Source organism: Danio aesculapii, unplaced genomic scaffold, assembly GCF_903798145.1.
Source record: "Danio aesculapii unplaced genomic scaffold, fDanAes4.1, whole genome shotgun sequence".
Classification (NCBI taxonomy): Eukaryota; Metazoa; Chordata; class Actinopteri; order Cypriniformes; family Danionidae; genus Danio; species Danio aesculapii.
In genome coordinates this window covers 11,244-36,711 of record NW_026613793.1, presented here as the reverse complement: position 1 = coordinate 36,711, position 25,468 = coordinate 11,244, and the positions used below count along the sequence as shown (strand labels likewise).

Below are 25,468 nucleotides of genomic sequence, written 5' to 3'. Positions count from 1 at the left end.
CCTGAGTATTAACCACACACAGCTGCACCCAATCACTTATAGTCACTATATAAGCACACACCTCACTTCACTCAGTGTCCGGTCTCGTTCCTACGAAGCGGACTCTGAGTGAACACCTCCTGGTAATCACTAACCTTCGATCTCAGTTTATTGTACTTATCTGCTCTCTGTCTCTCCTAGTTCGTCCAGTGTTCCCGGTATCCTGTCTGCCTTGTGTTTATCGTCAGTCTGTCTTCCCCGCAAACCCTCTGGTGTGTGCATTCGGTCCTCCTCAGTATCAGTCATCCAACCTGCCACAACGGATCATCAGACCAACCTAACTCCACTCACTTCTCCCTCCGTTCTCCTTGTGTGATCATCTGTTGTAAATAAACATCGTTGTTAATTCACTCACCTCCTTTGTCCGTCTGCTTCCCATAACAATATATATATATATATATATATATATATATATATATATATATATATATATATATATATATATATATATATTGTTGCAAGGGAGAGTGAAAATATGAGCACACAGTTATTGCAGGTATAACAGTGATCACGGAGGGGTGTTGTAGTACAACAAGTGGTATTATAAGTGTTGGCATGAATTAGTGTACTGCTATACAGGACTCTGGGGCATGCTTGTAAGTGTCCAATTGTGCTGGGATGAAAGTCCTTCCAATATCCTTCTGGGCTCGTGTCGTGCCAGTTTATATATATATATATATATATATATATATATATATATATATAGATAGATAGATAGATAGATAGATAGATAGATAGATAGATAGATAGATAGATAGATAGATAGATAGATAGATATACACGCACACAAGGGTTGGACAATGAAACTGAAAAACAAAAATTGGGTTCAACAATGTATCCTGAAGGCGGTGGTGTGTATCAGGATGATAATGCAACAATACACACAGCAAGACTGGTGACAGTGGTTTGAGCAAGAAAGTGAAGTTGAATATCTCCCATGGCCTGCACAGTCACCAGATCCTAATGTTATTGAGCACCTTGGGGTGTTTTAGAGGAATGATTCAGGAAATGTTTTTCTCCACACAGATCTCTGATCTTCGACTACAGGATATTTGAGGCACCATTACAGGTTCAAGCTTAAGATGGCTAATAAATGTACTTCAACAAGTTCCACATTTCTGCATTTCTTTGTAGTATATATAGGCTGTTTCAATGTGGGGATGCCATTGGCCCATGAACATTTCCTGCATGTTGTCAAACTATTTTAAAAACTAACAAGGGGCAATTCAATCATACATCTACGTTAAAACAGCTCTCATAATATTATTTATCAATATGTGGACCTTTTAGGCTTCTCAGGAGCTATGGAAATTAAAAATGTAAAACAGGAAATGCTTTAGGACCATTGTTATTGTTTACATCCCTCAAAATGGTCTATAGTAACATAAGGTGTGTGTGTTTTGTGTGTTTCAGTGAGTGATCTGAGGATTGTTCTTCTGGGTAACAGCGTTTCTGAAACCAGCAGAGTGGGAAACTTCATCTTAGGGAGAGAAGCATTTGATACTGAAGCTCCTTCATCTGATTTGGAGCAGTACTGTGAGATAGTCAGAGGAAAACAGATGACGGTCATCAACACTCCTCTCCTGCTCAACCCAGATCTCTCACTACTCCACATCACACAGGGAGTGAGAGAGTGTGTGTATCAGTCTGCTCCAGGACCTCATGTGATCGTTTTGGTCCTTAATCATGAGTGTTCAAGAGAAGAGGCAGTGTGTGTGGACATAGTGCTCAGTGTTTTCTCTGAACTTGTGTTTGAACACACCATAGTGCTCACCACACAGGAGCCAGAAAGAGTTGAGCTGAATGAAGTCAATGATGTTGTAAAGGAAATCATAGACAAGTGCTTTAACCGACACTACAGACGGGGGAAAAACAGCACGTCTGCTGATCTGATAGCGGCACTAAAGGAAATAGTTCAGAGGAATGATGGACGTCCTTTGACTTGTGACAAATATTTACATTTCACTTCAGAAGGCACACTAGGTGAGTAAATGAATATTATAGGGTACATTTATATTCTAAATGTAAAACTGTCATGTTTTAAACAATGTAAAAAAAAAGACATTTTTATATGGGAGTTTATGAAAGCCCGAAAAGTAAAGGTTTCCCCTCCAGCGTTTTTTTTAAAGGTTTCCAGCCACCGCCAGCATTTTTGATGGTTTTCACCTACCCTAGGAATATATGGCCATATTATATATCAATATAAAGAACCAATCTGCTTTCAAGCAAAAAAAAAAAAAACCCTTTCGAGCCCTGATGAAATGGCAATAAGCCAAATGAAAGTCGTGTAACTACATCTTTACACACAATCTGAGTTTCACATCTTATATTTTGCTCCCGATAGACTCAGAAATTCCACAAACCTTTCAGGACATGCTCTAGGGCTTTCTATAATACATCACAAACACAGATTGCCTTAAAAACTGGTCAATGCTGAGGAAGCATTGTCTCATAGTTGATGTGATATCTCATCAGTGGCACGAAAGAGTAAAAGTTGTTTGATTGCTAAGCTGCTGCAAGACAGATAGCAAAAACCTTTGTTTATTGTGTATTATGTATCAATTACACAGTTAATATGTAATTACATGATTAAATAACATAACATTACATAACTAACATAGCTGTTTATGAGATAAAGTGATGCAGGGCTTTAGAGTGTGACCAATTTGGTCGCATGTGCAACCTAATTTTTCAATGGTGCGACAAAAAAAAAATCAGAGGTCGCACTGGTATGACCAGCCATTCAAGGGCAAAAAATAAAAAAAAAATCAGAGGTCGCACTGGTGTGACCAGCCATTCAAGGGCAAAAAATAAAAAAAATCAGAGGTCGCACTGGTATGACCAGCCATTCAAGGGCAAAAAATAAAAAATCAGAGGTCGCACTGGTATGACCAGCCATTCAAGGGCAAAAAATAAAAAATCAGAGGTCGCACTGGTATGACCAGCCATTCAAGGGCAAAAAATAAAAAATCAGAGGTCGCACTGGTGTGACCAGCCATTCAAGGGCAAAAAATAAAAAAAATCAGAGGTCGCACTGGTGTGACCAGCCATTCAAGGGCAAAAAATAAAAAATCAGAGGTCGCACTGGTGTGACTAGCCATTCAAGGGCAAAAAATCAGAGGTCGCACTGGTGTGACCGGCCATTCAAGGGCAAAAAATAAAAAATCAGAGGTCGCACTGGTGTGACCAGCCATTCAAGGGCAAAAAATAAAAAATCAGAGGTCGCACTGGTGTGACTAGCCATTGAAGGGCAAAAAGTCAGAGGTCGCACTGGTGTGACCAGCCATTTAAGGGCAAAAAATAAATAAATCAGAGGTCGCACTGGTGTGACTAGCCATTCAAGGGCAAAAAAAAAAAAAAAAATCAGAGGTCGCACTGGTGTGACCAGCCATTTAAGGGCAAAAAAAAAATCAGAGGTCGCACTGGTGTGACCAGCCATTTAAGGGCAAAAAAAAAAATCAGAGGTCGCACTGGTGTGACCAGCCATTCAAGGGCAAAAAAAAAAAAAAAATCAGAGGTCGCACTGGTGTGACCAGCCATTTAAGGGCAAAAAAAAAATCAGAGGTCGCACTGGTGTGACCAGCCATTCAAGGGCAAAAAAAAAAAAAAAATCAGAGGTCGCACTGGTGTTACCAGCCATTCAAGGGCAAAAAAAAAAAAAAAAAACAATTAAAAAAAGTCTTCAACTGTGGTTCAATAGACACAAACTAGGGATGCTAATTTCGAATCATTTTCCTAACCGACAACAGTGTTATTCGTATATGAACTGTTAACCGATCAGAGTAATATTAAAGTATAATTTAATTTAAAAAGAAATAATAATTATTTTTACGTGTGTATTTTGTGTCTGACAAATTAAATATTGCATTTTTAAATACTGTTTTATTTTAAGATGTGAGAACAACAGAACTTTAATGCACCTTGTAACTCTCTTCACAACAACACAGACACAGGTTGTTTCTCCAGAACGGGCGTTTATTTAAGGTCGTCCATAATGTGCTTTGAGAACTGTATTAGTAAATGAACACAGTACAAATGTATAAGAAATTATACAAACCACGATTATCTAATACATTAAGCAAAACAAATACCTCGTTGGTCGCTTGTCATGAAAAGAGGGTCCTTGGTTTAATAAAGTCTTCTTCACTGTCCCCTTTGACTTATGACAGCATCAACTTTAAGCTCCTTAAACATGTAACTTTACACAGCATTGACATGCGTCTGTTCATCGTCCGTTTATCCGGCGATTCATTAGCAAGTCACTGACATTACACGTCATTTCCTTAAAGTGACACGTTTCTATATTAAATGTCTTAAAATACAACTAATGAAATAACACATTTAAACCTTCCAACACATTTACATTTATAAATACACTTCAGCTAAATTACAAAATATTATAGCCTTAAATCACTAAAGAATGAAATATGAAACAAATATGTAAATAAATGTGCAAAATGCTTGATAACAGCACTTACACACCTGCAGCGATTACAGAAAAACAGAATATGTGCCTACTAAATAAAATAATAAAATAAATAGGGCTGCACTCAATATTTTCCAACCCAGACTCATTCCGAAAACGTAGTCCCGATGCCGTTCCTTTTAGTGCTTGCCGGCTGACCACTTACCTTCATGTGGAGGGCTTTCCCGCCGCAACCAGTTTGTCCGGTTTGCTCGTCCTGTGAGCTGAGCTGACCACGACGACGACGAGGGGGTTCGTTTCTCATGTTATGTTAAAACATTAGGCTGTTGACAATCTGTAAACCTGTACACAGTGATACTAATTATTTATTGCATAGTGTTTTATTGATTTACTTACTATTTCCTTTTCCTCTTAGCATTAAAGTTGGAAAAAAGTTGGAAAACACCAACTGGGATCTGTCAGTCTGTTTACAGTGACCATCTGAAAATGTCAACCAAAACAACCAGACAAACTATAGAGAAACATCACAGAAGTGGGGGGATTTTGAACATTGCCCATGAAATAAAGCACAAGTGGAGCAGTAAAATAGCAGATGGCAGCAATGAAACCTTGCCCATCTTTAAACTCCAGCTGGAGGAAACATGGAAGAACAGTGAATAAATTGTAAATATCCAGTTGTTTATTTACAGGCTAGCAGGGCACTTACATTTTAGATGTGGTCGAAAAAGAAAAAATAAGATCACATCTGTTCTGTGGTGGCTTCTTTGCCCTGCCTGCCATTTAGTCGTCAAATTGCCTAGAATGGCGTGCTTTTCTTTTGAAGGCCCTACCTAGTAATGCTCCAGTAAATGTGTGAGGAAGCCCTGCATGCCGAATGACGAGTTACTCAGAAATCAATGCACATTGGCCTTGCTTGGATGGACCTTTCTGCTACTTTCCTGCAAGGCCAGTTTTTATAATTCATCATCTTCATCTCGGGCAGCAGCTCTACACCATCTTGAGGTTCCATAATGTAATGGATAGCACTCTGCATCCAGCGATCTAAATTCAAATCTAGATGGACCTGTTTTTTTTTTGCCAGCACCGCACAAAAAAGCTAAAATAGCAGTTCTATCTTCCCTTGAAGGCCAGAGAATAACAGTTACTATGGGTTTCTAGGACCCTCAAGTCCAGCTGCTTCACCCTCAAGTCCACCGTGCTTCCATTTGACCAAAACGCTATCTTTCTCCCAGGTGGTCACATCGCTTCTGGTGATGATTCCTATGGCTAATCGACAGCACTCTGCTATATATTTAGTGCTTTGATTTCCCACTGCGGACGCGCATCGAATAAAAGAAAACTGTGACTTGACTAGGGCTTCTGAAGGATTGCAATGATTAGTACTATACAGAACCGGCAAAGCTGACGTAAAGGAAATTCGCTCTAAACCTCCAGGTGCAACCAGCTTTGCAATAAAGCCAGTGTGAAAGGCATGAAAACAAAGTGGATAATGCGGGCATCGATCCGCTACCTCTCTCATGCATGCGAAGCGACGGTTCTACCATTTAAGCTAATTCCCCTTTCACAGTCAAAATTGAACATTTTAGACGTGGTCGAAAAAGAAAAAATAAGATCACATCTGTTCTGTGTGGCTTCTTGCCCTGCCTGCCATTTAGTCGTCAAATTGGCCTAGAATGGCGTGCTTTTCTTTGAAGGCCCTACCTAGTAATGCTCCAGTAAATGTGTGAGGAGCCCTGCATGCCGAATGACGAGTTACTCAGAAATCAATGCACATTGGCCTTGCCTTGGATGGACCTTCTGCTACTTTCCTGCAGGCCAGTTTTTTAATTCATCATCTTCATCTCGGGCAGCAGCTCTACACCATCTTGAGGTTCCATAATGTAATGGATAGCACTCTGCATCCAGCGATCTAAATTCAAATCTAGATGGGACCTGTTTTTTTTTTTTTTGCCAGCACCGCACAAAAAAGCTAAAATAGCATTCTATTCCCTTGAAGGCCAGAGAATAACAGTTACTATGGGTTTTCTAGGACCCCTCAAGTCCAGCTGCTTCACCCTCAAGTCCACCTGCTTCCATTTGACCAAAACGCTATCTTTCTCCAGGTGGTCACATCGCTTCTGGTGATGATTCCTATGGGCTAATCGACAGCACTCTGCTATATATTTAGTGCTTTGATTTCCCCTGCGGACGCGCCATTGAATAAAAGAAAACTGTGACTTGATAGGGCTTCTGAGGATGCAATGATTAGTACTACACAGAACCGGCAAAGCTGACGTAAGGAAATTCGCTCTAAACCCTCCAGGTGCAACCAGCTTTGCAATAAAAAGCCACTGTGAAAGGCATGAAAACACAAGTGGAGAATGCGGGATCGATCCAGCTACCTCTCGCATGCTAAGCGACCGCTCTACCATTTAGAGCTAATTCCCCTTTTCACAAGCCAAATTGAACATTTTAGACGTGGTCAAAAAAGAAAAAATAAGATCCACATCTGTTCTGTGGTGGCTTCTTGCCCTGCCTGCCATTTAGTCGTCAAAATTGCCTAGAATAGCGTGCTTTTTCTTTGAAGGCCCTACCTAGTCCTGCTCCAGTAAATGTGTGAGGAGCCCTGCATGCCGAATGACGAGTTTACTCAGAAATCAATGCACATTGGCCTTGCCTTGGATGGACCTTCTGCTACTTTCCTGCAAGGCCATTTTTTTAATTCATCATCTTCATGTCGAGCAGCAGCTCTATATCATCTTAAAGGTTCCATGGTGTTAATGTTAGCACTCTGGACTCTGAATCCAGTGATCCGAGTTCAAATCTCGGTGGGCCTGTTTTTATTTTGCCAGCAACCGCACAAAAAAAGTTAAAATAGCATCCTGTTCCCTTGAAGGCCAAAGAATGACAGTAACTCTGGGTTTTCCAGCACAAGTGGTAAGAAAATGGCCGGTTAGCTCAGTTGGTTAGAGCGTGGGTGCTAATAACGCCAAGGTCGCGGGTTCGATACCCGTACTGGCCAAATTTTTACTCTCTTATGCCTCAGATGCACTTAAGGGCTCAGCTTGGTCTCACAGACATCCCTGCTGCAGGAAAGCTGTGTCATGGCAGCCGAAATAGCTCAGTTGGGAGAGCGTTAGACTGAAGATCTAAAGGTCCCTGGTTCGATCCCGGGGTTTCGGCAAAGCAATGTTGTTGTTCTGTTTTGGGCACAGGGTCAGTTGAATGAAAGTCACCCAAAAAGCCTAGCCGCTTCACCCTTAAGTCCACCTGCTTCCATTTGACCAAAACGCTATCTTTCTCCCAGGGGTCACATCGCTTCTGGTGATGATTCCTATGGCCTAATCGACAGCACTCTGCTATATATTTAGTGCTTTGATTTCCCACTGCGGACGCGCCATCGATAAAAGAAAACTGTGACTTGATAGGGCTTCTGAAGGATTGCAATGATAGTACTATACAGAACCGGCAAAGCTGACGTAAGGAAATTCGCTCTAAACCCTCCAGGTGCAACCAGCTTTGCAATAAAAGCAGTGTGAAAGGCATGAAAACAGAAGTGGATAATGCGGGGCATCGAATCCAGCTACCTCTCTCATGCATGCTAAGCGACCGTTCTACCATTTAAGCTAATTCCCCTTTTCACACTTCAAAATTGAACATTTTAGACGTGGTCGAAAAAGAAAAAATAAGATCACATTCTGTTCTGTGGTGGCTTCTTTGCCCTGCCTGCCATTTAGTCGTCAATTGCCTAGAATGGCGTGCTTTTCTTTGAAGGCCCTACCTAGTAATGCTCCCAGTAAATGATGTGAGGACCCCTGCATGCCGAAATGACGAGTTACTCAGAAATCAATTGCACATTGGCCTTGCCTTGGATGGACCTTCTGCTACTTTCCTGCAAGGCCAGTTTTTTTAATTCATCATCTTCATCTCGGGCAGCAGCTCTACACCATCTTGAGGTTCCATAATGTAATGATAGCACTCTGCATCCAGCGATCTAAATTCAAATCTAGATGGGACCTGTTTTTTTTTTGCCAGCACCGCACAAAAAAAGCTAAATAGCATTCTATTCCCTTGAAGGCCAGAGAATAACAGTTACTATGGGTTTTCTAGGACCCTCAAGTCCAGCTGCTTCACCCTCAAGTCCACCTGCTTCCATTTGACCAAAACTGCTATCTTTCTCCCAGGTGGTCACATCGCTCTGGTGATGATTCCTATGGCTAATCGACAGCACTCTGCTATATATTTAGTGCTTTGATTTCCCACTGCGGACAGCGCCATCGAATAAAAGAAAACTGTGACTTGATAGGGCTTCTGAAGGATTGCAATGATTAGTACTACACAGAACCGGCAAGCTGACGTAAGGAATTCGCTCTAAACCCTCCAGGTGCAACCAGCCTTTGCAATAAAGCCAGTGTGAAAGGCATGAAAACACAAGTGGAGAATGCGGACATCGATCCCGCTACTTCTCGCATGCTAAGCGAAGCCGGTCTACCATTTAAGCTAAGTTCCCCCTTTTCACAATCCAAATTGAACATTTTAGACGTGGTCGAAAAAAGAAAAAATAAGATCACATCTGTTCTGTGGTGGCTTCTTTGCCCTGCCTGCCATTTAGTCGTCAAATTGCCTAGAATGGCGGTGCTTTCTTTTGAAGGCCCCTACCTAGTCCTGCCTCCAGTAAATGTGTGAGGAGCCCTGCATGCCGAATGACGAGTTACTCAGAAATCAATGCACATTGGCCTTGCCTTGGATGGACATTCTGCCTACTTTCCTGCAAGGCCATTTTTTTAATTCATCATCTTCATGTCGGCCAGCAGCTCTATATCATCTAAAGGTTCCATGGTGTAATGGTTAGCACTCTGGACTCTGAATCCAGTGATCTGAGTTCAAATCTCGGTGGGACCTGTTTTTATTTGCCAGCACCGCACAAAAAAAGTTTAAAATAGCATCCTGTTCCCTTGAAGGCCAAGAATGACCGTAACTCTGGGTTTTCCGCACAGACTGGTAAGAAACGCCGGTTAGCTCAGTTGGTTAGAGCGTGGTGGCTAATAACGCCAAGGTCGCGGGTTCGATACCCGTATCTGGCCAAATTTTACTCTCTTATGCCTCAGAGCCCTTAAGGGCTCAGCTTGGTCTCACAGACATCCATGGCTGCAGGAAAGCTGTGCATGGCAGCCGAAATAGCTCAGTTGGGAGAGCGTTAGACTGAAGATCTAAAGGTCCCTGGTTCGATCCGGGTTTCGGCAAAGCAATGTTGTTGTTCTGTTTTGGGCACAGGGTCAGTTGAATGAAAGTCACCCCAAAAAAGCCTAGCCGCTTCACCCTTAAGTCCACCTGCTTCCATTTGACCAAAACGCTATCTTTCTCCCAGGTTGGTCACATTGCTTCTGGTGATGATTCCTATGGCCTAATCGACAGCACTCTGCTATATATTTAGTGCTTTGATTTCCCACTGCGGACGCGCCATCGAATAAAAGAAAACTGTGACTTGATAGGGGCTTCTGAAGGATTGCAATGATTAGTACTATACAGAACCGGCAAAGCTGACGTAAGGAAATTCGCTCTAAACCTCGCAGGTGCAACCAGCTTTGCAATAAAAGCCAGTGTGAAAGGCATGAAAACAGAAGTGGATAATGCGGGCATCGATCCAGCTACCTCTCTATGCATGCTAAGCGACCGTTCTACCATTTAAGCTATTCCCCTTTTCACAATCAAAATTGAACATTTTAGACGTGGTCGAAAAAGAAAAAATAAGATCACATCTGTTCTGTGGTGGCTTCTTTGCCCTGCCTGCCATTTAGTCGTCAAATTGCCTAGAATGGCGTGCTTTTCTTTGAAGGCCCTACCTAGTAATGCTCCAGTAAATGTGTGAGGAGCCCGCATGCCGAATGACGAGTTACTCAGAAATCAATGCACATTGGCCTTGCCTTGGATGGACCTTCTGCTACTTTCCTGCAAGGCCAGTTTTTTAATTCATCATCTTCATCTCGGGCAGCAGCTCTACACCATCTTGAGGTTCCATAATGTAATGGATAGCACTCTGCATCCAGCGATCTAAATTCAAATCTAGATGGGACCTGTTTTTTTTTTTTGCCAGCACCGCACAAAAAAGCTAAAATAGCATTCTATTCCCTTGAAGGCCAGAGAATAACAGTTACTATGGGTTTTCTAGGACCCTCAAGTCCAGCTGCTTCACCCTCAGTCCACCTGCTTCCATTTGACCAAAACGCTATCTTTCTCCCAGGTGGTCACATCGCTTCTGGTGATGATTCCTATGGGCTAATCGACAGCACTCTGCTATATATTTAGTGCTTTGATTTCCCACTGCGGACGCGCCATTCGAATAAAGAAAACTGTGACTTGATAGGGCTTCTGAAGGATTGCAATGATTAGTACTACACAGAACCGGCAAAGCTGACGTAAGGAATTCGCTCTAAACCTCCAGGGTGCAACCAGCTTTGCATAAAAGCCACTGTGAAAGGCATGAAAACACAAGTGGAGAATGCGGCATCGATCCCGCTACCTCTCACATGCTAAGCGAGCGACTCTACCATTTGAGCTAATTCCCCTTTCACAAAGCCAAATTGAACATTTTAGAACGTGGTCAAAAAAGAAAAAATAAGATCACATCGTTCTGTGGTGGCTTCTTTGCCCTGCCTGCCATTTAGTCGTCAAATTGCCTAGAATAGCGTGCTTTTCTGTTTGAAGGCCCTACCTAGTCCTGCTCCAGTAAATGTGTTGAGGAGCCCTGCATGCCGAATGACAGAGTTACTCAGAAATCAATGCACATTGGCCTTGCCTTGGATGGACCTTCTGCTACTTTCCGTCAAGGCCATTTTTTAATTCATCATCTTCATGTCGGCCAGCAGCTCTATTATCTCTAAGGTCCAGGTGTAATGGTTAGCACTCTGGACTCTGATCCAGTGATCCGAGTTCAAATCTCGGTGGGACCTGTTGTTATTTTGCCAGCACGCACCAAAAAGTTAAAATAGCATCCTGTTCCCTTGAAGGCCAAAGGAATGACACGTAACTCTGGGTTTTCCAGCACACGTGTAAGAAAACGGCCGGTTAGCTCAGTTGGTTAGAGCGTGGTGCTAATAACCGCCAAGGTCGGGGTTCGATACCCGTACTGGCCAAATTTTTACTCTCTTATGCCTCCGATGCACTTAAGGGCTCAGCTTGGTCTCACGACATCCCTGCTGCAGAAAGCTGTGGTCATGGCAGCCGAAATAGCTCAGTTGGGAGAGCGTTAGACTGAAGATCTAAAGGTCCCCTGTTTCGAATCCCGGGTTTCGGCAAGCAATGTTGTTGTTCTGTTTTGGGCACAGGGTCAGTTGAATGAAAGTCCACCCAAAAAGCCTAGCCGCTTCACCCTTAAGTCCACTGCTTCCATTTGACCAAACGCTATCTTTCTCCCAGGTGGTCACATCGCTTCTGGTGATGATTCCTATGGCCTAATCGACAGCACTCTGCTATATATTTAGTGCTTTGATTTCCCACTGCGGACGCGCCATCGAATAAAAGAAAACTGTGACTTGATAGGGCTTCTGAAGGATTGCAATGATTAGTACTATACAGAACCGGCAAAGCTGACGTAAGGAAATTCGCTCTAAACCCTCCAGGTGCAACCAGCTTTGCAATAAAGCCAGTGTGAAAGGCATGAAAACAGAAGTGGATAATGCGGGCATCGATCCAGCTACCTCTCTCATGCATGCCAAGTGACCGTTCTACCATTTAAGCTAATTCCCCTTTTCACAATCAAAATTGAACATTTTAGACGTGGTCGAAAAAGAAAAAATAGATCACATCTGTTCTGTGGTGGCTTCTTTGCCCTGCCTGCCATTTAGTCGTCAAATTGCCTAGAATGGCGTGCTTTTCTTTTGAAGGCCCTACCTAGTAATGCTCCAGTAAATGTGTGAGGAGCCCTGCATGCCGAATGACGAGTATCTCAGAAATCAATGGCACATTGGCCTTGCCTTGGATGGACCTTCCGCTACTTTCCTGCAGGCCAGTTTTTAATTCATCTCTTTCATCTCGGCAGCAGCTCTACACCATCTTGAGGTTCCCTAATGTAATGGATAGCACTCTGCATCCAGCGATCTAAATTCAAATCTAGATGGGACCTGTTTTTTTTTTTGCCAGCACAGCACAAAAAAAGCTAAAATAGCATTCTATTCCCTTGAAGGCCAGAGAATAACAGTTACTATGGGTTTTTCTATGACCCTCAAGTCCCAGCTGCTTCACCCTCAAGTCCACCTGCTTCCATTTGACCAAAACGCTATCTTTCTCCCAGTGTGGTCACATCGCTTCTGGTGATGATTCCTATTGGCTAATCGACAGCACTCTGCTATATAGTTAGTGCTTTGATTTCCCACTGCGGACGCGCCATCGAATAAAAGAAAACTGTGACTTGATAGGGCTTCTGAAGGATTGCAATGATTAGTACTACACAGAACCGGCAAAGCTAACGTAAGGAAATTCGCTCTAAACCCTCCAGGTGCAACCAGCTTTGCAATAAAAGCCACTGTGAAAGGCATGAAAACACAAGTGGAGAATGCGGGCACGATCCCGCTACTTCTCGCATGTTAAGCGACCGTCTACCATTTAAGCTAATTCCCCTTTTCACAATCAAAATTGAACATTTTAGACGTGGTCGAAAAAGAAAAAATAAGATCACATCTGTTCTGTGGTGGCTTCTTTGCCCTGCCTGCCATTTAGTCGTCAAATTGCCTAGAATGGCGTGCTTTTCTTTTGAAGGCCCTACCTAGTCCTGCTCCAGTAAATGTGTGAGGAGCCCTGCATGCCGAATGACGAGTTACTCAGAAATCAATGCACATTGGCCTTGCCTTGGATGGACCTTCTGCTACTTTCCTGCAAGGCCATTTTTTTAATTCATCATCTTCATGTCGGCCAGCAGCTCTATATCATCTAAAGGGTCCATAGGTGTAATGGTTAGCACTCTGGACTCTGAATCCAAGTGATCCGATTTCAAATCTCGGTGGGACCTGTTTTTATTTGCCAGCACCGCACAAAAAAGTTAAAATAGCATCCTGTTCCCTTGAAGGGCCAAAGAATGACAGTAACTCTGGGTTTTTCCAGCACACTGGTAAGAAAACGGCCGGTTAGCTCAGTTGGTTAGAGCGTGGTGCTAATAACGCCAAGGTCGCGGGTTCGATACCCGTACTGGCCAAATTTTACTCTCTTATGCCTCAGATGCACTTAAGGGCTCAGCTTGGTCTCACAGACATCCCTGCTGCAGGAAAGCTGTGTCATGGCAGCCGAAATAGCTCAGTTGGGGAGAGCGTTAGACTGAAGATCTAAGGTCCCTGGTTCGATCCCGGGTTTCGGCAAAGCAATGTTGTTGTTCTGTTTGGGCACAGGGTCAGTTGAATGAAAGTCACCCAAAAAGCCTAGCCGCTTCACCCTTAAGTCCACCTGCTTCCATTTGACCAAAACGCTATCTTTCTCCCAGGTGGTCACATCGCTTCTGGTGATGATTCCTATGGCCTAATCGACAGCACTCTGCTATATATTTAGTGCTTTGATTCCCACTGCGGACGCGCCATCGAATAAAAGAAAACTGTGACTTGATAGGGCTTCTGAAGGATTGCAATGATTAGTACTATACAGAACCGGCAAAGCTGACGTAAGGAAATTCGCTCTAAACCCTCCAGGTGCAACCAGCTTTGCAATAAAAGCCAGTGTGAAAGGCATGAAACAGAAGTGGATAATGCGGGCATCGATCCAGCTACCTCTCTCATGCATGCTAAGCGAACCGTTCTACCATTTAAGCTAATTCCCCTTTTCACAATCAAAATTGAACATTTTAGACGTGGTCGAAAAAGAAAAAATAAGATCACATCTGTTTCTGTGGTGGCTTCTTTGCCCTGCCTGCCATTTAGTCGTCAAATTGCCTAGAATGGCGTGCTTTCTTTTGAAGGCCCTACCTAGTAATGCTCCAGTAAATGTGTGAGGAAGCCCCTGCATGCCGAATGACGAGTTACTCAGAAATCAATGCACAGTGGCCTTGCCTTGGATGGACCTTCTGCTACTTTCCTGCAAGGCCAGTTTTTTAATTCATCATCTTCATCTCGGGCAGCAGCTCTACACCATCTTGAGGTTCCATAATGTAATGGATATCACTCTGCATCCAGCGATCTAAATTCAAATCTAGATGGGACCTGGTTTTTTTTTTTTTTTTGCCAGCACCGCACAAAAAAGTAAAATAGCATTCTATTCCCTTGAAGGCCAGAGAATAACAGTTACTATGGGTTTTCTAGGACCCTCAAGTCCAGCTGCTTCACCCTCAAGTCCACCTGCTTCCATTTGACCAAAACGCTATCTTTCTCCAGGTGGTCACATCGCTTCTGGTGATGATTCCTATGGGCTAATCGACAGCACTCTGCTATATATTTAGTGCTTTGATTTCCCACTGCGGACGCGCCATCGAATAAAGAAAACTGTGACTTGATAGGGCTTCTGAAGGATTGCAATGATTAGTACTACACAGAACCGGCAAAGCTGACGTAAGGAAATTCGCTCTAAACCCTCCAGGTGCAACCAGCTTTGCAATAAAAGCCACTGTGAAAGGCATGAAAACACAAGTGGAGAATGCGGGCATCGATCCCGCTACTCTTCTCGCATGCTAAGCGACCGGTCTACCATTTAAGCTAATTCCCCTTTCACAATCAAATTGAACATTTAGACGTGGTCGAAAAAGAAAAAATAAGATCACATCTGTTCTGTGGTGGCTTCTTTGCCCTGCCTGCCATTTAGTCGTCAAATTGCCTAGATAGCGTGCTTTTCTTTTGAAGGCCCTACCTAGTCTGCTCCAGTAAATGTGTGAGGAGCCCTGCATGCCGAATGACGAGTTACTCAGAAATCAATGCACATTGGCCTTGCCTTGGATGGACCTTCTGCTACTTTCCTGCAAGGCCATCTTTTAATTCATCATCTTCATGTCGGCCAGCAGCTCTATATCACCTAAAGGTTCCAGGTGTAATGGTTAGCACGTCTGGACTCTGAATCCAGTGATCCGAGTTCAATCTCGGTGGGACCTGTTTTTATTTTGCCAGCACCGCACAAAAAATGTTAAAATAGCATACCTGTTCCCTGAAGGCCAAAGAATGACAGTAACTCTGGGTTTTCCGAGCACAGTGGTAAGAAAACGGCCGGTTAGCTCAGTTGGATTAGAGCGTGGTGCTAATAACGCAAGGTCGCGGGTTCGATACCTGTACTGGCCAAATTTTTAATCTCTTATGCCTCAGATGCACTTAAGGGCTCAGCTTGGTCTCACAGACATCCCTGCTGCAGGAAAGCTGTGTCATGGCAGCCGAAATAGCTCAGTTGGGAGAGCGTTAGACTGAAGATCTAAAGGTCCCTGGTTCGATCCGGGTTTCGGCAAAGCAATGTTGTTGTTCTGTTTTGGGCACAGGGTCAGTTGAATGAAAGTCACCCAAAAAGCCTAGCCGCTTCACCCTTAAGTTCACCTGCTTCCATTTGACCAAAACGCTATCTTTCTCCCAGGTGGTCACATCGCTTCTGGTGATGATTCCTATGGCCTAATCGACAGCACTCTGCTATATATTTAGTGCTTTGATTTCCCACTGCGGATGTGCCATCAATAAAAGAAAACTGTGATCTGATAGGGCTTCTGAAGGATTGCAATGATTAGTACTATACAGAACCGGCAAAGCTGACGTAAGGAAATTCGCTCTAAACCCTCCAGGTGCAACCAGCTTTGCAATAAAAGCCAGTGTGAAAGGCATGAAAACAGAAGTGGATAATGCGGGCATCGATCCAGCTACCTCTCTCATGCATGCTAAGCGACCGTTCTACCATTTAAGCTAATTCCCCTTTTCACAATCAAAATTGAACATTTTAGACGTGGTCGAAAAAGAAAAAATAAGATCACATGCACATTGGCCTTGCCTTGGATGGACCTTTCTGCTACTTTCCTGCAGGGCCAGTTTTTTTAATTCATCATCTTCATCTCGGGCAGCAGCTCTACACCATTTGAGGTTCCATAATGTAATGGATGCACTCTGCATCCAGCGATCTAAATTCAAATCTAGATGGGACCTGTTTTTTTTTTGCCAGCACCGCACAAAAAAGCTAAGATAGCGTTCTATTCCCTTGAAGGCAGAGAATAACAGTTACTATGGGTTTCTAGGACCCTCAATTCCAGCTGGCTTCACCCTCAGTCCACCTGCTCCATTTGACCAAAACGCTATCTTTCTCCCAGGTGTCACATTTTTTTTTTCTTTTATTATACTGTTCAAAATTCATACAATTCACTTATTTATACAGATTACACTTAAGACAAAACATTAAAAGGTCCATTTTACATCATAGCTTCACAACAATGTGTTTTTTTGTTTTTTTTTTACATAAAATGTTGCAAGTAGTATTCCTTAAAAGGTAAAATCACATTTTTAAAAAGACATTTTTATCCTGTGTCATTTAAAATCTTTGTGACTTCTTGAGTAAAAACATCATAAAAAGCCTCCTGCATTTCCTCTAACTTAAAATAATAAAAGACATTCAAAATATTTCTCCACCTTCCTCTTAAACATTCCACACATTTAATAAAACTTTTCCTTTTTTGCTACAACTCTTCTCTCCCATATTGCACTTTTCATTAAAATCACAAGTAAATTTATGAGTTTTTTATTATTACATCTTTGTTCAGCCCCAACAGTAACACCTTTTCCCACTCTAGATTGTCGTCTCTTTCTCCTTTCAAAGTTAAAATCATGCTTTTGCATTTCTCATTAAAATCTTTTAACTCATTACAATATAAAAACAAGTGTAAAAATCCTTCATCTGCATCTTGACATACTTTACATGTGAGACTTTCCTCCATCCCTATTTTGTTTAAAATGACATCTGTAAACACTGCTTTACTCCTGATAAAATATTCTAAATTCTCCAGTTTTGACTGTACAAATTTGCCATTTATATTAGCCCAATATTGTCTTCATTTACATCTTTAAACACCGTATCCAGTACTGATTTGCACCAGGTTTCTTAAAACCCCATCTCTAAAAAACCCATAAATCATTTTCACTGTACAATCTTTAAAATCCCACCATTTCTCTTCAAATCTTACACTCACATCTTTACTTTGTTTATTTTCTTCCATGTTTTCTATTCTTGTTAACCATTCTGCAGGTATGGCATTTTTAATTATGTCGTATTCCTTTATTAAGTCTTGTCTGTTAAAATCCTCCTTCGCTTCATCCATCACATCAATAACATACTGCACCGGTAAAATCCTTCCTTAAATTCATATAAAAATCCCTTACTCTTGTTATTCCCATCTCCCACCATTTCCTAAAAAAAAACACCACTTTCTCTTGATTGGAGTATGTCACTGTTTAAGAAATAAGGCTGATTTAAAATGTTCTCGCGTCCTTGTATATTAAACTGTACACAAGTTAAAAATTTCCCCCAGGCCCAATCAATTCTTTATAAAAATCTGGTAGAACCCTCTGTCATGAATGGTTTTCATCCTCATCCAATAAAATATTGTCTCCATATTAAAATTGCCACTTTTACTTAAAAATATTCCATTGTTCTTTTCCATGCTGCCCTTATTTTCTTCATCCAAATATTTCTTTACCATTTTCACTCTTAAGCTTGTTTTTTTTCTTGCTCCACGTCTATTAAACCTAGTCCCCCCCTTTGCCCACTTCTCCAATCACATTGCGTATGCTATTCTTGGAGGCTCCCTTCCCCATAAAAAATCTAAAAACATTTTTTCAGCCTTTTTCCATCCACAGTGGCATGATGACACATATAAAATATTCCATAATTTAGAAACCATTAAAACATTCAAAATATAAAACCCTCCCCTTCAAAGTTAAAGACATTAATTTCCAAAACCTCAGCCTTCTTTCAATCCCTCCTAACATTTCCTCCCACATAGTTACTTCTGCTTTCTTTTCATCCCTCCCAACTACAATGCCTAAAATTTTATTTCATCCATTTCCTTGAACGTAAAATGTCCAGATAAAGCCTCAGTTCCTCCAAATCTCAAATATACTGTTTTATCTTCGTTTATTTTAGCTCCTGAACCCTTACAAAAATGTTGCACTGTTTCCGTTGCTTGCTTTACACTTGCCAGATCTTGTAGTATTAATGTAGTATCATCAGCATATTGAAATATTTTATTCACTCCCCCCTCTACCTCTATTCCTTTTATTCGTTCCTCATGCTTCACAGCTAATCCCAGTGGTTCTGCAACTGAGGCATATAAAAGTGCAGATAACGGGCAACCCTGTCTGATTGATCTTGTTATTTTAAAACAGTCTGTTAAAAAACTATTGCATTTTATCCTGGTTATAGCTCCTCTATATAAAATCTGAACCCACTTAATAAAATTTTCCCCAAAACCAAAACTCTTTAGCACTCCAAATAAAAAGTCATGCTCGACTCTATCAAAAGCTTTCTCGAAGTCCAGACTAATTAAAAAACCATCTTTCTTCTTATCATTTATATATCTTATTGTGTCTTTAATACTCATAGTTGTGTCAGCAATGTCTCGTCCTTTTATACTATATGCTTGGTTTGTTTTGATTATGCTTGGCATCACTTCCTTTAGTCTGTTAGCTAAAACTTTTGCTAAAATCTTCAAATCAGTATTGAGCATTGTTATAGGTCTATAATTTTTTAAATCTACTTTATCCCCCTTTCCTTTGTATATCACCTTCATTAAGCCCATCCCCATTCTTTTATTTACCCCACCATTCTCAAAAATCTCATCATATACTTCCTTTAAAATACTAGATAAAATATCTTTAAAAACAATATAAAATTCACTTCCCAACCCATCAATTCCTGGACTTTTCTTTTTGTTCAATTCACTAATTGCTCTTTTTATTTCTTCTTCTCTTACCACCTTGTCACATTCTCTTTTTTCCTCTTCTTCTACTCTTGATTTGATTAGCTTTAGCAATTCCCTTTTTTCTTTTTCTTTTACTCCCTCTGTGCAAAACAATTTCTCATAATATGATCTTATTTCTTCCAAAATCTCCTCATTTTCTTCACTATGTTCCCATTTTGCTCCTTATTTCTTTAATCATTTCTGCCTTCCCTCTTGTCTTCTCTAGATCAAAGAAAAATTTAGTGCACTTTTCCCCCTCCACTGTAAATTTAGCTTTGCTTCTTAATCTTGCACCTTCAAATTTCTCCTCCTCCATTTCTTTCAGTCTTCCTTCCAGTTTTTTATCTTTTGTATATCTTTTCCATTCTCATTTTTCAATTCGTTTTCTAGTTTTTCTTTCAGCTCCTTTTCCTTATATTTTTACAATTTTGTAACTGTCTACAGTATTTTAGTAAACTTTTTAACTAAATGTTTCACATTCTCCCACCACATTCTTTTGTCCTCATTATAAATTTCATTCCCTTTTTCCTTTTGAATAATTTCCTTTATACTTAAAACATAGTCTTCATTCTTTAAAACCGCTGTGTTTAAAACCCATACCCCTGGCCCTCTTTTCACATTACTCCAGTCTAAATTCATAAAAATTGGCTTATGGTCACTCAGACTTGTTTCTTCATATTTGATCTTGCTTATAAACTCTTCAACATTTCTTGTGCATAAAATAAAATCAATTCTTGTTTGACAAAAAAAATTCCCCACTAACTGTCTTCTTGAGTACTCTTTTTTCTGTTCATTCCTTTCTCTCCACACATCAATTAAATTCATTCCTCCATCAATATTTTCAGTTCTTTTCTTCCCTTATCCGTTTTAAAAACCATTCCCTCAGCCATTTCTAATTTACTAAAAACAGTGTTAAAATCCCCCATGATAATAACTCTTTCATGTTTCTTTAAATAATCTCTTAGTACATTAAAATACTCTTTCTTTCTGTTCTCCTCTGTTGGGGCATGAACGTTCACCATAATTACTTTTTTCTTCTCATACTCCATTTCACATATCATACACTTCCCCTCTTTGTCATTATAGATTGTTTTACATAAAACCCCACTGTTTTCTTTTATTAAAATTGCAACTCCTCTCCCCAGCCTCCCATCCCCATTATTGTATAAAATCTCCCCACTCCACCTTTTTCTTATTTCCTTCATGTATTCTTCCTTCCAGTTTGTCTCTTGTAATAAAATCACATCTTCTCGTTTACACATTTCTTTCACTTTTTCAAATTTTCTGATGTCTAAAAGCCCTCTTGCATTAAAAGACACAATTCCTAAAACCATAAATAAGATAAAAACATTCATAAAAACCATCATCTCAGTCCATCTCTTCCAAGCCCTTTAGCAACTCATACTTATTTTCGCATTCAATTTCCATCTTTTAGCAGTTTTTTCCTTGCAGTCTCTAAATTAGGTTTTATCTTTATCGATCTTCTTCTTTTTGATGATTTCACCTGTGTCTCTTTGTTTCCCTCCTTTTGTAAATGTTCCTCTAACTCGTCTTGCTCATTACTTTGGTCTTTTGTCTCCACTGTGTCCATGCCTTTTGAAAACTGTCTGTCATGTCCATTTGTGTCCAAAATATGTCTTCCTGTTGTCCTTGTTGTAAGTCTTTATTATTCAAATTGCTCAATTCTGCTGCTTCCAAAACATTCCTTAAACTGTCAGTCATATCCATTTGTGTCCATGTTGTCCCTTCCTGTTCAGTGACTCTGTCCTTTCCATTAGCCTCATTCTCTTGTAGTTTTTCACTTTTAGATTCTGTTCTTCTGTCTTGTGTTGTGTTTTGTCCTCTGACTGTATATTGTCTCCTTCATACATCTGTCTGTCTACCCGCTGCTCTCCTCCTCCTCTTCCCCCACCCAACATTCACATTTATTTAAAACCTTATTACAATCCGGGCACTTCACCGCATCGCAATCCCTTGCGAAATGCCCCTTTCCTCGCACTTAAACACTTAAAATCTGGACAGTCTTTCACCACATGATCTGGGCTCATGCACAGCCTGCAAGTTTTCACCTGATGGCTGTGCATCACCCTAAAGTATTGTGGTCCTTCTGCTGTCTCTATTCTTGTGCTGTACGGGAGGGACGCCACTTCTTTGGGGAATCTGGTTTTAACAAACCTCGTCCCATCTTCAATATCTGTGCCCGGATAAAACCTTCTTTTAATTTTTGAAATGGGACAAACTCCCCAATGATCCAATTTCTCTAAAATATCTACGTCAGCAACATAGACAGGCAGATGCATGAAGGAGACAACATAATCTCGATTTTGTAGCCTCTTTACTGTACAGTTTATCCCTTTAATAGTCAATCCGTCTGTTAACACATCAGCATCTTCCTCTCTTTCAAGTGTTACTTCATACTCCTTGTTTTGTTTTGGTCTTACAGCCAAATCTTTCCATCCCCAATCCTCTCCGTCACTGCTTTAATTAAATCCATTGCTCTCACCTCAGTTGTTTGTCCCATATCCACTGTTACAGTTGCTTCTTTTAGATAAATCCTTTTCTTGCTTCCTTCTCCGATCTGTTTGTTTCTCGTTGTCGTCTGTCCAGTCCATTGTCATTTGCCTTCTCAAATCCGTCCGCCATTGCCAGGTCTGTCACCGTAGATCCGTCCATTGCAAAAAAAATAGGAATAAAAAAACACTCCTCCCGAACAGCTCACGCTGCTGGGAGGATAAACTAAACAAACTCAAAAAAACTTTAACAAAAATGTATTTTAGTCAAAAATAAAACTAAACAGAAGAAAATGTGGTGAGCCTCTCTCACCAACTGCAGCCAAACACTTCCTGGAATGTACCACTCACACATGCACAGGGGGTATGGCCGTAAGCGAAAGCAGTCGTCAAAGTTGGCTATTTAAAATAGGCGCAGTACCAGGAGCCGAGCGCAACTCGCTTGCCTTGACACAGCAGCGACAGAAACTACGCCCTTGTCACCTCAATTGTTTACCTGTATTTTTTTTTTTCAAATAATTCACTAATAGTTCACTTTTTCATTTTCTTCATTGGGTGCATGAATATTATAAATGATGAAATGATCTTCTCCTTTTTCTAATTTCATCGCCATGCTCTTCCCAACTCCATCCTCAAATATGACTTTTTCTTTTCATATGTACCTCTTTTGATTAAAATCGCTACTCCACAACCCAGTTTATCCTCTCCATTGTTAAAATATATTTGACCATCCCATTTGCTTTGAACCATTTTAACACTTTCATTTTTCCAATTTGTTTCTTGCAAAACAATCACATCAGCTTCTTTACATAACACCAACATTTGTTCAAATTTCTCCACATTCAATAAACCTCTTGCATTCCACGATAAAATGTTAAAAAACATGATAAAAGATATTAAAATATTAAAACCAACCATTATTTTTAGTCTCCTCCTCTACCTCTGCATACCCACTTTTTTTCACTCAACCAACAGCCCCTTCCATAAAAAGAAACACACATTAAAATCATGTTAAAATAGATAAAATGGTTAAAAAACATTATTCTCATCATCTTCTTCCAGCCCTCTTAACACTTCATACCTATTAACGTTTTTTAACTCGCACCTTTGTCATCATCTTTTTCTTGCACTGTCCACATTTGGTTTTACCTTTATTGTTCTTCTTCTTATTAGTCCTCTTTCCACTTGTTCTTCTCTACATAATCTGTCCTTTGTTCTCCATCACTTTCCATTCCTTCAGCTTGATCGTCTTACTTTGTTCATCGTTTTCCACCATATTTAAAAAGTTTTTAAAACTGTCAGTTATTTCCATTTGTGTCCACTGTTCTTGTTCTGATGTCTGTTTTCTTCTTTTCATCCCCTATAATGTTTGTTTCCTCCTCCATTACCTTTGTTGTTGATTCTTCTCCTTTCTTGTTTCTTTCATGCACCTGTCCGTCTACTTGTTCTGCTCCCCCTCCTTCCTCTCCTTCCATCCAACATTCACACTTGTTTAAAAATTGTTACATTCTGGGCATTTGACAGTATTACAATTCCTTGCAAAGTGTCCCTTTTCTTCGCATTTGTAGCACTTAAAATCTGGGCAATCCATTAACAAGTGTTCAGGGCTCATGCACAGCCTACAGGTCTTCACTTGATGGCTGTGCATTACCCTGAAGTACTGCGGCCCTTCTGCTGTTTCCAGCTTTGTGCTGTATGGCAATGATGCCACCTCCTTAGGGAATCTCACTTTTAGGAACCTTGTTCCGTCCTCGATGTCAGTGCCAGTGTAAACCCTTCTTTTTATTTTTGATATGGGATAAACTCCCCATCCTTCTAATTTTTCTAAAATTTCTCTATCATCAAGATAGACGGGCAGGTGCATGAAAGAAACAAGAAATCCCTGTTTTGCAGCTTTTGATTTCACAGTTCACTCCCTTAATCAACAGTCCATCAAGCAACTCCTCACATTTTCTTCCTTCTCCATAGTTAGCTCAAACTCTTTCCTTGCCTTGGTCTCAAAGCCAGAATTTTCCCTTGACCACACTTGTCTGTCACTGCTTTAATGATGTCCACAGCTCTTACCTCATTGACTTCTTCTGTGTTCACTATTACTGTTGCTTCTTTTAAATATTTTCTTCCACCAAGTTGGTTTTTCCTTTGTCCAGCTCGTTGTTTGTTGTCCAGTCCATTGTCGTTAACCATTCTTGTTCCTCCGTCCAGTCCAGTTTCATTTGCCATGAGAGTCTCTGCATCCAGTCCAGTTTCGTTTGCCAAAAATCCGTCCATTTTATGCCCAGGAAAGTGCAAAAAAAAAAAAACAACAAACACCCTCCAGTCAGCGGGATGCTGCTGTCAGGTGGTTTAAAAAAAAAAACACAAAATCAAACTCTAATTCAGTCCACAAAAACAAACACAAAACAAAAATACTAAAATAGAGGAGAGCCTTTCTCTCCAAACTGCAGCCGATCACTTCCTGTATCGCTCACTAGTGTCCTCTAGTGTTGCCAGGGTGGTATGGCCGTAAGCGAGAGCAGTCGTCAAGAGTTGGCTATTTAAAAACAGGTGCAGTACCAGGAGCCGAGAGCAACTCAGCTTGCCTGGACACAGCAGCCACAGAAACAATGCCCTTGTCACCTCAATTGTTTCCCTGTATTTTTTTTTTCAATTAATGTATTCATTTTTTTTTTGGCAAATGAAGGAATTCAAAAAGCTTACAGCACCTGGTATTCCCAGGCGGTCTCCCATCCAAGTACTAACCAGGCCCAACCCTGCTTTGCTTCCAAGTTCAGATGAGATCAGGCATGCTTTTTTTTTTCTTTTTTTTTCATTAAAAATAATTTTTAAATACAATAAAACAATACATTGAGTGACTTTTCAAACATCAAAAATAAAATAACAAAATAATTATATAAAATACATTCATTTGTATTTGTCCCACATCCAGGTAACACCATTAGTCGTCAAATTGCCTAGAATGGCGTGCTTTTCTTTTAAAGGCCCTACCTAGTAATGCTCCAGTAAATGTGTGAGGAGCCCTGCATCATCGCTGAATCAATGCACATTGGCCTTGCCTGGATGGACCTTCTGCTACTTTCCTGCAAGGCCAGTTTTTTAATTCATCATCTTCATCTCGGGCAGCAGCTCTACACCATCTTGAGGTTCCATAATGTAATGGATAGCACTCTGCATGCAGCGATCTAAATTCAAATCTAGATGGGACCTGTTTTTTTTTTTGCCAGCACCGCACAAAAAAGCTAAAATAGTTCTATTCCCTTGAAGGCCAGAGAATAACAGTTACTATGGGTTTTCTAGGACCCTCAAGTCCAGCTGCTTCACCCTCAAGTCCACCTGCTTCCATTTGACCAAAACGCTATCTTTCCCCCAGGTGGTCACATCACTTCTGGTGATGATTCCTATGGCCTAATCGACAGCACTCTGCTATATATTTAGTGCTTTGATTTCCCACTGCGGACGCGCCATCGAATAAAAGAAAACTTTGACTTGATAGGGCTTCTGAAGGATTGCAATGATTAGTACTATACAGAACCGGCAAAGCTGACGTAAGGAAATTCGCTCTAAACCCTCCAGGTGCAACCAGCTTTGCAATAAGAGCCAGGTGAAAGGCATGAAACACAAGGGATAATGCAG

The 25,468-nt window shown here is 40.9% G+C and overlaps 1 protein-coding gene and 8 non-coding genes across 9 annotated transcripts; all 9 read left to right on the top strand.

Annotated features, from left to right (window-relative positions):
* The first annotated feature begins 1,392 nt into the window (after window positions 1–1,392).
* On the top strand, window positions 1,393–5,125 carry LOC130220376 (GTPase IMAP family member 7-like). Its single transcript, XM_056452698.1, has 2 exons — window positions 1,393–2,022; window positions 4,881–5,125. Exons 1-2 carry the CDS (start codon window positions 1,599–1,601, stop codon window positions 5,123–5,125), a joined length of 669 nt encoding a protein of 222 aa, XP_056308673.1. The 5' UTR covers window positions 1,393–1,598.
* Window positions 5,126–7,391: 2,266 nt separating this feature from the next.
* On the top strand, window positions 7,392–7,466 carry trnai-aau (transfer RNA isoleucine (anticodon AAU)). The gene has a single exon. It is a non-coding gene; the product is annotated as a tRNA-Ile (tRNA).
* Window positions 7,467–7,554: 88 nt separating this feature from the next.
* Window positions 7,555–7,628, top strand: trnaf-gaa (transfer RNA phenylalanine (anticodon GAA)). Its single transcript has one exon. It is a non-coding gene; the product is annotated as a tRNA-Phe (tRNA).
* Window positions 7,629–9,274: 1,646 nt separating this feature from the next.
* trnaq-cug (transfer RNA glutamine (anticodon CUG)) lies at window positions 9,275–9,346 on the top strand. Its single transcript has one exon. It is a non-coding gene; the product is annotated as a tRNA-Gln (tRNA).
* Window positions 9,347–9,615: 269 nt separating this feature from the next.
* Window positions 9,616–9,687, top strand: trnaf-gaa (transfer RNA phenylalanine (anticodon GAA)). Its single transcript has one exon. It is a non-coding gene; the product is annotated as a tRNA-Phe (tRNA).
* Window positions 9,688–11,664: 1,977 nt separating this feature from the next.
* On the top strand, window positions 11,665–11,739 carry trnaf-gaa (transfer RNA phenylalanine (anticodon GAA)). Its single transcript has one exon. It is a non-coding gene; the product is annotated as a tRNA-Phe (tRNA).
* Window positions 11,740–13,557: 1,818 nt separating this feature from the next.
* On the top strand, window positions 13,558–13,631 carry trnai-aau (transfer RNA isoleucine (anticodon AAU)). Its single transcript has one exon. It is a non-coding gene; the product is annotated as a tRNA-Ile (tRNA).
* An 87-nt stretch (window positions 13,632–13,718) lies between these two features.
* On the top strand, window positions 13,719–13,791 carry trnaf-gaa (transfer RNA phenylalanine (anticodon GAA)). The gene has a single exon. It is a non-coding gene; the product is annotated as a tRNA-Phe (tRNA).
* A 1,981-nt stretch (window positions 13,792–15,772) lies between these two features.
* Window positions 15,773–15,844, top strand: trnaf-gaa (transfer RNA phenylalanine (anticodon GAA)). Its single transcript has one exon. It is a non-coding gene; the product is annotated as a tRNA-Phe (tRNA).
* Window positions 15,845–25,468: the final 9,624 nt, after the last annotated feature.